This window comes from Monomorium pharaonis, chromosome 2 (assembly GCF_013373865.1).
Source record: "Monomorium pharaonis isolate MP-MQ-018 chromosome 2, ASM1337386v2, whole genome shotgun sequence".
NCBI lineage: Eukaryota > Metazoa > Arthropoda > Insecta > Hymenoptera > Formicidae > Monomorium > Monomorium pharaonis.
The window spans coordinates 4,282,330-4,295,259 of NC_050468.1; the positions used below are offsets into that span (position 1 = coordinate 4,282,330).

The 12,930-nt window shown below is 33.6% G+C and overlaps 1 protein-coding gene across 2 annotated transcripts in view; it reads left to right on the forward strand.

Moving 5' to 3' along the window:
• Nucleotides 1-12,930, forward strand: part of LOC105833146 (transmembrane protein 132E) — a 301,760-nt gene that overhangs the window by 216,142 nt on the left and 72,688 nt on the right. For both annotated transcript variants that reach the window (XM_012674627.3, XM_012674629.3), the window contains exon 2: nt 5,609-6,716. In XM_012674627.3, coding sequence (XP_012530081.1) covers nt 5,609-6,716 — 1,108 coding nt within the window. The remainder of the gene's footprint in view (nt 1-5,608; nt 6,717-12,930) is intronic.

Consider the following 12,930-nt stretch of genomic DNA (forward strand, 5'->3'; position numbering starts at 1 on the left):
ATAGATAAATTTTCTTTACAAAATGGCAATCTTACAATAAATTTGCCATCACTTGCACGCTCGGTATTTTGCTTGAAATGTTGATCGCATTTTCTCTCACCGTTCGATAAAAATCGTATGTTCGCGTCCTCGTACCGCTCCAACTCCCAAAACCTTTCTAGATTATCGCGCAATGCTTTACAAGCCTTTAATGAACAAGTTAGTAAGGTTATCCTGTTCCATTTAGAAGTTAATTTTTCTAGAGAAATAGATAGAATTGATCCTGTTACTATCCATCTCAGAGCGGTGTTATGCAAAACTAGTTGATTTTAGTTTCGATTTTCCTGTCTCAAATAATTCAGAAAAAAAATTCTGCTTCAATTAGCATATCTATCGGGCAGTTCTTGTAAAATTCTGAGTTAGCTAAACTGAGATTAGACGGAATTTGCAATTTGTTGCGATCAGTTAGCATAGGAGACAAATTTTTTGTGACTTTTTTGTATGATCAAGCATTGAGCGTTAATCTCGAAAGCAGAACATTTTAATTTAATGTGAACTTCGCAGACATTGTGAATTCGACTTTCAGCCTTATTTATTCCAGTGACGACTTCCGATACTTTACTGCGTTTTAAATCTAACTTATTATAAGCCGATTGAGTAATAAAATTAACCTCGTTTGCGTTATCAATAAGAACGCGAATTGGTATACTTGAATCGTTACGACGAGTTGCCATCCTTTAAGATCGTTTGATGAATGATGGACTGCCACGTTGACGTTCGACTCGTTATTGGCCTTCCCGAAAGATTTTGCGGTTTTAGTTTCAACCGAGTCTTCATCCCTTGGCAGTTGATGGCATAACGTATTGTATTTTGTGAACATTCTCGACAAATATCCATTTTGCATGTCCTCACGTAATAGTCATTTCGTAGACAATTTATGTATAACTGTAGTCGCTTTACCTCTTTAATTTGATCCAAAATTGGTAAACATAGAAACTTATCACAAAAATATATGAAATGTGATCCCTCGCAGTAATAACATTTACCAGAATTTACAGAAGCTGCTAAAGATGTTTTTTTATTCGCACCACTCTTAGCAAAGAATGCGATTTTGAATTAGTTGTGGAATATTCTTTATTATTGCTTTATCCTTTAGCTGCTCATTATCCTTAGGTGATTTCTTAATTTTGTCTACTGTCCTGGATTCAATGCGTTCTAGAGTCTGGTATTTTCTTTTTAAGAATTCCAACATGTCAGTTAAACTCGCTATTTCGCTTGTTCCTATTTCCCCCTCCCAGATTCGAAGAGTTTTTACATCAAAACGAGTTTCCATCATGTGCATAATTAAATTATCTTTTGTATCGATGGGTAAACCTAAAACTTTTAACATCCGAGGTGCCTGGAAGTATAATCAACCAAATTTCGGAGAGCCTTACAGATTCTTTTACTACCGTAGGCATCGAAAATAGACATTGAATGTGTTTTTTCTTAAGCGATCGGGGATCATCGTATCGTTGTTGAAGTAACTCCCACGCCTCATTATAATTTTGTCCCGTAAACTCGATTAATTCGATGATTTCCGGGCATCACCCGAAACCGGCGAATCTAACAATAATAAGTATTAAAATTTCTCGATGTTAGATAAATGTGGTTTGTTGCGTATGATCGAACGAAAGTTGTCGGAAAAGTATTTCCATTTTTCCATCGAAACGCGGTAATTTGATAGTAGGTAGCTTGACTCTAGTCTCAACATTTGCCAATGTCGACGCATTCGCTACACGATCGAGAATCTATTTGCTGTGACAGAATTGTCGTTAATATCTCATTTCTCTCTGCCGATAATGTAGGTGTCATGACCGCTTCGTCGTAATTTCTAGAATCGCACCTATATGCCAAATTAACTCGGTTCGCTGTTGCAATAATTGCATGATCGCTTCTGTATTGTCCAGTGCACGACGACCACTTACTTTAACAACGCCTTTACCCCAAAAGATCTGTTCTTAAAAATCTTGTCCTCGACTGTGTCATCTGCGGTGAATTCATTTATCATTTCTAGCAGTTGCCTTGGCACCATCTTAAAGTCTCGATATATTTTCTCTAGTGCCTTTAACTTTGTTTCTGCTTAAATCTTGTCAAACTCATCATCGATATTGTCCGTAGCTTGAAATACCGCTGTTTTCAACCTTATTAATTTTGCCTTTACATAGCCTCGTGTCTTGCATAAACCACCGATTTCCGCCATCTTACACCATGTTTCTTGATTTTGTAAAATTGTATGCGCCAAACTTAATGCCGAATTTTCTGTCTGAATATCGAATCTGAATGCCGAATTTGCTTGTCATCTGGCTTGAAAGACCAATGTTATAATTGCAAAACTAAAAATCGTATGCTATATCAAACTGTTTATTGCGACTACGTTCCACGACTGCATGCCTTGTAGATTAACAATCAGATTTGACACTGACAGCGCTAGCTGCCTTTTTAGAGTATCAAGAGTAAAAAACGATCGCATAATTAAATGCGCGTAATTCAATTGAGATTATGCAAAAATCTTAAAAAATCCGCTAACAGAAATAAAAAAGATCTTCAAATAAAACAAACTCGTCGACTTCTCTTTTTGATTTTCTACAAAATTAAGGTTTATTTTGACGTATGTAGGTATACATGCCCGCTTAAACGTGCGTTAGATTTCGTCGTTGATGCATTAAATCGGAAAACGCGCGTACACACAAGAATGCAGGTCGATTGTAGGTTCATAAAAATGAAAATTATGAGGTTCACTAAATGTACCAATCAATTTCAAATTATAAAGGCGTTTTATTTTTCCGGTTGGACATGTCAGTATAATAGGTCGCAAAAACATAAAGTGTGTGCAATACAGACTCACGTTCAAACATTTAATAACAAAAAATAATTATGTTTTATCGCTTAATATTCTGATAATAAATTATTGTTTTATCACATAAATTATCGGTATTGGACAAATTGCACACTGGAAAAATATTTGCACGTAAAACATATAGTCTGCAATTAAAATTAGCAAATAACATTTTTCTGAATACATTGTAATATTATCTATTTTCACCATGCTTTATTCGCTTTACAATGTAGCAGTAAGTCCTGTTGAAACCCCACTAAATCATTTTAATGTAATCGCCTGTTATCGGATCTCCGGAAAAAAAACAAAAGCTGAAATAGAAGCTACGTTAGCACAGAAGAAACGAGAGGGTTGGTCCACGGGGCGCTGTGAGACAGGAGATAAGCGACGTGGATCGAATCGGAGGTAGGTGAGGGAGCGGCTCATTTCTCTCCCTCGCCTCCTCTCGCTTTTCCAAAGCTTTTCTCCATTTTATGCGAGGCTGTGCGGGCAGCTGGCGCTTACTCCGGGATTTGCTCGGAAATTTATGTCCGGATGGAGCACAGCCGCGCCGTCCCGTCCTGTCCCTCGTATAGCCAGCAACCTCCAACTTTTCCGCTCACCTGCGCCAACTTTCGGATGCGTGAGCGCGCATCAGCTCTTCAATCCGGTGATTCCATTTTTCGTCACGTCGTGTACCATTGACGCGATAGGAAAAATTGTCGACTTTGCGTTAAACACCATGATTTATTGTTAGAGAAATCGCACACCTTCGCTATCACCGTTGCCGTCGTTGAAGGCCAAGGTGCAACGTGGGACGATTATAATATTTAGGAGCATAGAATACACATAATATCTGCAGAATTGAAAAATAGTATCTGTAGTAAAAAGAGTAAAAAAGAATAATTAAATAAGGAAAAATAATAGACACCTACAGATATTGTTTAGATATTCTTAAAAACATTCAAAAAGTATTCTATAACACATAATTGTATATGTATACAGGGTGTTTCTAAACTGGCGCAAGATTTTTTAATAACAAGTTCTTTGTAACATTTTGAAAAGGAAATTCTAATACGAAAATGTCGAGGCTATAATAATTTTTAAATGAGAAAAATTTAAAGATCACGAATGACAGCTAGAATTTTGCGCGCTCAAAAATGGTAGTGATAAAGGTAATTTCAAATGCGTTTGACAATAACATCTTTGTTCAATTAATTATTGAACGAATATTCCATAAGAGTTTCATTAAGAAATTAATTCTGTTTATTTATAATAAATTTGTTATAAGAACAATTTAAAATGCTTTTATTACAACTTTAATATGTATGTATTATGTATCGTCATCAATATTTTTTTTTTATGAAAAATATTATTATTAAACTTGCGAAAAACTATTGAAAATTAAAAAATGTATTTAAATTCAATATTGTACACGACCAGTTTTAACGATTTCTTTGCGTAATTAATAATATTTTTTCAGAAGGTTAATTGTCATTACATTTATTTAATTCATGTGATCACTACGGTAGTCGATAAAAACATTTTTATGATGGAGATTTAATTTGTCGATAAAATAACACATCTATACCAATTATGCTTATTCAATTCTGCTATACATTAATTAAACTACATCAAAATTTTTTTCTTAAAAATTACAGGAAAATTCAGAGAGAAGAGAAAGAAATTACTATAAAAATAAAAAAAAATAATATGAAATAAATCAAAACAGGCGTACTGTTTTAAAATTCGTAAAGATTAAAGAAATATTTTAATTATTTTATACATATTTTGTGACAACCAAATAAATGTAATGACAGTTAACCTTCTGGAAAAACAATATTAATTACACAAAGAAAACGTTGAAACTGGTTATGTACAATATCAATTTTAAATAAATTTTTAAATTTCTAATATTTTTCGCAAGTTCAATAATATTTTTTATAAAAAAAATATTGATATCAATTTATAGTACATACATATTAAAGTTTTAATGAAAACATTTCAATCAGAATCGTCTATTTCTCTCCCCAGGATAGAAATAAAGACCTATGATTGATTAATTCTCTTATGCGTTATGCATTATGCTTTTATGCTTTATGCAGAAGTGCTTTCTGTACTGTGTATTATCTCTGTATATATACTTACTTCACATAATCTTTATATACCTTAAAATATGTTGATGTATTGTGCGAAACTCTATTCTTTTAAATATCTGACGGTTTTACTTTTATTTCTTCTACAGCTCTAATGTGTTAACAAAACATACTAGCAGACCAAAAAAAGAAAGCGTCTTAGCAAAAGCTATAAATTGACTATCTCAATTGCTTATCCCAATACTGTATACACATCTAAAGAAGATTACTAAACTGAGACTAAATGTCTCGACCACTAGATAGGTCGAAATACCATGATTAAATGATTGGGTGTGTAAAGCACTTCATAAATCACATATCACAAGTTTTACTACTTATCATAAAAGAAATAATTACTAAACAATTTCCCTTAGTGCACTAAAAGTTCTGTAGATCTAACCAAAAAACGTTAACTACCTCCTTATAGTTATTACACATAAATGTTTGTTTGCATATCAAAGCATTTGATTGAGTAATCAAACAGTTGATTTTCTGATTATAATAACCAGAAATTCTGTTTATTAACTCCTATCAAAATGGTTAATTAAACATATGTTATTAATTGTAACTGTATAATTATAAGACAAGCAAACTTGAAATTTACGTTTAATCATATCATTTCTTTTTGTATTTTCAGACGTGGCGGCGTCAGTGGAAGTTCACTTCGAAAATAAGGATGGTGGATTCTTCCTAAAACACATACCGCGGCAATATTACCCGGCCCGCGGCACATCGGACACTATCCCGCCACTATCTACGGGTGCATCGAATAATAATAACAATAACAACAATAATGCGGGAAGTGCGGTACCATCGCCGCCGCCTGGTTCTGTCCTCTCGATCGACAAGTTCACCGTCTTTCAGACAAGCGAGCCGGTATCAGTACGGGCTACGTATGGTCCTTTCAGTACCAAACAAACCGTACCGGCACGTTATATAGTTCCCGATCCGTTAGACGCGCTGCCGGGACCAGAGACGCGACGCAATCTCACTGCAGCAACTATCCTGGATGCACAGGAACTCGGCGCTCGGCATTTGGACATGTCAGCTCACCTGGTGGGCAATAGCGTGCCGCGTGACTCGCCCGTTCTCAGGGTGCTCTTCCATGCCGGCAGTGAGGCCAGTGGTAGACGTCAACTGTTGATGGCACGGCATCAACGGGTTTGTGTGGTGTTGCATGCTAGCTTGGCTAGTCCATCGCGGGGCAATGCCGCAAGCAGAAGCAGCACTGGACATGGCTATTCTTCCTCTTCATCATCTTCCGCGCTTACGGCCGTCTGTAGTCCCGATGGTGAGAACGGCGTGTGCCTCGCGCAGATTACCATACCGGCCGATTGGTGGCCACCTTTACCGCCACCCGATGCTTCTGGCCGTGTCAAAGTCGCCAAAAGTCTGCCACGATTGATCCAGGTTGCTTACTCCGTACTAGAACCGCGTACGGAAGAGGGAGGGGTTAGTAGTGGCGGCAGTAGTAGCATCGGCAGTGGCAGTTCGGCTGACAGTGGATCAGGATTCTGCAGACCCCGAGTGCAAATACAGCCAGTCACTCCTCTAGGCCAAGTGCCGCTCGCGCCCAACAAGGCGGATTACAAGGAACTCAGAGCAGATGATTCGCTGACCTTATTGGTGCCGCACGGACCGCTTTATCCAAGATCCAGATTACACATTCCGGCTTTTCTGCACCCTATTAAGGTGACGGACCTTCGACAGGAACGACCACCGTTGATCGTCGCGGTTTACTTAAGGTAAGAAATTTAGCGAGCTTTTTAGAAATCTTGAGAAACGGCAATATACTTTATCTATCTAAAAGGAGCGGTACTTATCAAGGTAATTATCATATATTTACAATAGACAAATTAAATACATACATATATAACATAAATTTTAAAAATAAGAAGTATAAGTAGAAAAGATAAACTAAAATTTGGAACAGAGGCTTTTTTTATTTTATTATCATACATAGTTTTGTTGCTTATTATATTAACAATATATTAATTAAATGTATATTTAAAAATTTTTATCATATTAATTTTGAAATTAATAGTGTGAAATAAAAGCGCTTTAGAAAACCAGAGTTGTTAACGCCAGCGAAGACAAACACGCTTATAATATCTCGTTTAACTATTTTTAAATAGACAATTAAACGCGAGAGTCACTATTTGAGAGATTTATTATACATCTCCCTTTTTTTAACCTTGTGTGTCTCGCGGAAAGCATTTTTAAATCCCAACTCAAGGGAACCACTCTCGAGCGATCAGAAAATGGATTGGTAACGTTTTGTCGGAAGGGAATCTTCTAATTGGATCAATTGTCAAGTAAGCCGACGAGCGAAGTTACAAGCTCGTCTGTTGTTAGTAAGCACTTGAAAGTTCCACCGACTGCGACTAACGCGGGATATACTCGAGCATCAACCAATGGCAGCCAATCCGCGTGAGAAATGCATCGTGGTTCGGTAACACGCTGTTGGAAATGCGATGCTGGAACCGATGCATATCATCAGAAGAAAACTTTTTATGTCGGATAGTCGCGAAATGCTTGAACATGATAAATCGTATGTATTGAGATTTTATTGTATAATGATACTTATGCTGTAGCAGATTATACAGTGCAAGATTCATATTATAATAAAAAAACATTTCACAACGATTGATAAAGTAATTAAGACTTTTATCTTTACTAATTCTCTCTTTATTTTTTTACAATAAAAAAATATATAAAAGACTTGTGCAAAATTATTAATTTTTTAAATATTATAATAACTACATAATTATATAAAATCTCATTAATAATTGTACCAATATCTTATCACACATTTTAAAAATAATTATCTACAAAAATACTAAAAGAATTCGAAAAAAAGCTACAAAAAGATAAAATTAATTTTAATAAAAAAATATAAAAAATTACATTTTTTACATAAATAATTTTTAAAAATTATAATATGTGTGTGTTTGCGACTTTATAAATAATTGTTTTTAAAAAAAGTAAAAAATATTTTCAAAGAATCGATAAAACGTTTCTCAAATGTTATACACCGTTTTATAAAACACAATTAACACTGATTAAATTATTTATAAAATTAAGAGAATAAACATATTAAAGAAATTATTTTTAATGTCTAATGTAAACAAAGAATTCAATAAGTTATAAAATGTTATTACCCAGCAAATACAAAGTTACATGTAACGTGTTTGTTAGTTATAATTTCCCACTCAATAATATAATTGTAATATAACACACGTGTTACATTACAATTACATTGTTGAGTGGGAAATTACAACTAACAGGCACGTTACATGTAACTTGGTGTTTGCTGGGTATATATCCATGATTTATGTTTATAATTATCTGATGAGAATTCAGACGCTAAGAATCACAAAAATAAATTGCTCTTTAATATAATTATGCTAAATAATATGAAAATTGTGCTAATTTGTACTAGATTAATATAACTCAGATACAATATCATCTACATTGAAGAATTGTTACAAACCTCGAATTATAGACAGAAAGCTAAGGATCACACATAAGAATAAAGTACTTTTAATGTAATTATGTTCCAAAAATACTAACGTGTACTAGGCATAGCACATTTTATAAAAATCATTCAAAAATTCAAAAAAATGCAACTTAGCAGAATTATAGATTATACAAACAAAACTTAATAACGAAATAATTATTTGTTGGTGCCTGAAATCAGTTTTAGAAATAAAAAGAAAACTGCCGTCTTTTAAAAAAATATCACATATATTTATAAGCAAATATTATCTAAAAACATGAAAAAACATTTTGATCAAAAATTTTATGGTTTTAGTAGTACTGTATATAAAATTTTTTTTATATGTATTTTCAAAAAATTAATTATTTTTTAAAAAATTTCCACTATTTATTTTTTTGCAATATTTTCATATTTTTATAAAATGTGATCGAAATCATGAAACTTTTATTTAAAATATTTTTTCTTCAAAGAACAATTTTTACTCCTAAAACTAATTTCGAGTGCCAACGAAAAATTGTTTCGTTATTAAATTTGTCTAATTCAATAGTTCTCAAAGTAAATGATACACTCACCTTTCCTTTCCTGCAGGAGCTGGAACAATCCAAGACGATGGTAATAGCTTTAGATGTTGAATAAAAATAAAGAGGCAGTAGAAACATAAAGAAAGAAGAAAAATAAGAAAATTTTGAAAAATTGTTCGTACATGTTTCATATTAATAAATTGATAATAGATATACCAAACTATTTTTCTCATTATTTTTAATGTTACTTTTTAATGTTATTATAATTTTTATTTTAATATTATTCTTTTTTTTATTTTTTTGTGTGTAATGCAAATGACTATATACATGAATGATTTTAATAAATAATTTTATAATTTTAAGCTTCTCTTAAGATATCCTTCTCACTATATTATAGAAATATCAATACATATAAGAATATAAATTTGTCATTGCATCTTATTATTTGTTCGCTTAAAGAAGATAAATTTCCAGGAGGATACTAAATAATGTTTTTTCTAAAAAGAAAATGATCAAAGTCTTAGAGTCTCTGGTCTAATCTATAATTTATAATAATCATTATTTAAAAGTAATGTATTTTAGCATAACCTAGCAAACCTATAGTACTTGAGTATAGTAGCAAAATTTAGTATAATTGAGATGATTGGAAAAGAAAACAAAAAATAGCAGCTAAGCTAAAAAATTTTTTTGTCCTTATTTTTTAACATCTTCTTTATATTTTAATATTCGAACATAATGTAACATAAGTTAGTATTCAATTCTCAATATAATTTAATTCTAAGACTCGAAGGTTAACTTCTTACAAGTTTGTTTTACTGCGTATTAGTGAAAGGGTATAATATAACATATTAAAAATTTAACGAAATCTGTAAGGTCAAAGGTTAGTCCTTTCCTTATTGTTTTATAGAGCATCTATCTTCGTATGTGTTAGTCATTAAAGCTTTCTTTATTTACTGCACTAAGAATAAAAAACGAATCAAAATTATTGATTTTAACGGTTTAAAAATAGAATTTAATCAATCTTGTTTACTTAATTTTGTTTATTTTGCATTTGAAATATCGTAATACGGACGATAATAATGTACAAGTTAGTGCCAATAGTTGTGGACTTGTTGCAAAGATCACGAGTTATCAAATCATCTTCGCAATTTCTGTCTACTAAAGCGATTTTAGTACAGAACTTGTTTATATATACATGTACGCAGAATTTGCGTAATTCAATAGTCTTGACCATTTTGTGGAATAAATGATGAGATATACACATTTTTACAAAAGTTATTTACGCGGAAAAATTTTTATTTCTTATTTAACCATACTATCGACTACGTAATATTAATATCTCGTAAATATAAAAAATTGCTGACATGGAAAATTTAGCATACATTTTGTTACTTTCATTATTTTAAAATATCTTTAAATAGATATCTTTTACAAATATTTTGCATTAACAAAGTTAAAAATTTATTCTTGATTTCGATTAGTTTGATTATTTAAATTTCGTCTGAGTACATAATAATAACGATAGGCAACTATTAAATTAATGATATTGTAACATTTGACGCGCATTATTAGTTTAAGAATAGTATCCTTTCATTATTATTGCATAATTTTGCGAATACTTCGTCAATCTTGAAAATGAATAGTTTACATGCGACCTTAGATTACGCAAAAATCTGACCTCTAGTTTATATATATATATATGTACCCACACAGCATACGTAGATTCTGAGAACGTTCCGCAAGATATCGGAATAGATTGCGTAGGTACTGGGAACAATCGAGATACGTACTGAGATATACTATAGTACAATCTAAGTATCTTCCTATGTCCCGCTTCTCCTACGGCATAGTACGTACCTGCAAATATCCTACAGTATCTGTATAGCATGGGAATCATCAGAGAACGGTCGATCATGTATATAAGATCCTGTATACGTTTAGTATCCTTAAATGAGGATAAAATTTGCCCACGTTCAAAATGGCCACGCGTAAATTTGACCACGTTCAAAATGGCCACGTTCGAAATGACCACGTTCGGAATGGCCACGGGAAATATTGTACGGAGTTCAATTTGTCCACGTTTGAAACGACCACGTCCAAAACGGCCACGTTCGAAACGGCCACGTTCGAAATGGCCACGTTCGAAAGAGTGAGTCCCACAGAGTGTCCGTTTGAATGCCACAAGGTGGTGTCCGTTTATTACTGTGCGCATCTGGGACGCTCCCATTCGAAATGGCCACGTATGTTTTACTTGAGCATGCGCACACTGAAAAAAAAAAGTAATTGGTTCAACAAAATTTTTTAGTTGCGGGCTGCCAACAAAAGATATATTCAATACAACAATATATGGTATTGCTAAATAAATACATAATCCAATCAACGTTATTGCACTTGCATTAACAGCAAATATTATTATTTTAAGTATATCTTTTGTTGACAGCCCGCAACTAAACGTTTTGTTGAATCAATTACTTTTTTTCTCAGTGCAACGGTCATATTGTCATGCCTTTTAGTCACAAGCGCATGCTCTGTTTAGCACAAGCCATGCAAAAAATACATAAATATTAGTAGAGAAATCCAGCGAAAAATAAATTCGACATCAATTCGACGTCAAATCGACATCAAAATGATAATTTCGATGTCGAATCGATGTCAATTCGATGTACTATTTTTCATTGTATTTAAATATCTACATACGTATTTTAACGAGCATCTTGTTTTGCGTAGAAAGTCGCAAATTTATGTGGTGCAGAGAATGCTTTGCACACACACACACACACGCGCGCGCGCGCGCGCGCGGGGGGAGGTGCAAAGGGAGTTCCTCTCTCGCACCCACCCCGTCCAAGTCGCTAACCCATGTGCATTGTATCGGAAATCAAGTAAAGCATACGTGGCCATTTCGAACGTGGCCATTTCGGACGTGGCCGTTTCGAACGTGGACAAATTGAACTCCGTGTAAAATTTCCTGTGGCCATTCCGAACGTAACCATTCCGAACGTTGCCGTTTCGAACGTGGCCATTTCGAACGTGACCGTTTCGGACGTGGCCGTTTCGAACATGGGCAAATTGAAACCCGTGCAATATTTTCCGTAGCCATTCTGAACGTGGCCATTCCGAACGTGGCCGTTTCGAACGTGGCCGTTTCGAACATGGGCAAATTGAACCCCGTGCAATATTTTCCGTGGCCATTCCAAACGTGGCCATTTCGGACGCTCCCTCCTTAATCTACCTGCCTGTGGAAATTGTTCAATCTCAAATCAAGATTTACCTCATAATTTCTTGATTTCTCTATCTGACGTTAAAACTATTTATACATACCCGAATAAAAAAGTTAGAATTCAGGAATCAATAAAAATGCGATTAAATTCATTAATTAAACATGAAGAGTAGATTAAAATTTTATTTTTACATTTTCTTAATTCTCGGAAGCTCTATTCAAGTTGCGGAGGCCCAAGGGATTCTTTTCGAATGACAAAAATGATACTACACTTTGCTGTTAGATAAACCTATTGAGCGATCACTATACATCGACAAATAATTTGTGGGTGGTTTTCTTTTATGAGCCTTTTGGTGTAAATACGAACTACTCGCGGATGTTACAAAATAATGACACATATATATGTATATATAATATGTGGTGTGTGTATATATACATATATATATATATATACATATGTATATATAAATATTTAAAAAATTGATTATAAATACGATATCTCCTTTCTTTTTTTCTTTGTTCTCAAGCAATGTGATAGCGCTTGCAACGCTAAACATACATATAGAAAAAGCCACAAACTATGTATTATGGTGATAAGTAATTCTGAATTTGGTGGTCCATCCCTGCGCTCCACTCGCTGTCCTAACAGCACAAAGAGTTTCAGTTGTGTTGCAGAGACGTTTCAATATTTCAATTGTGTATCATCACATTTGTAATATTTC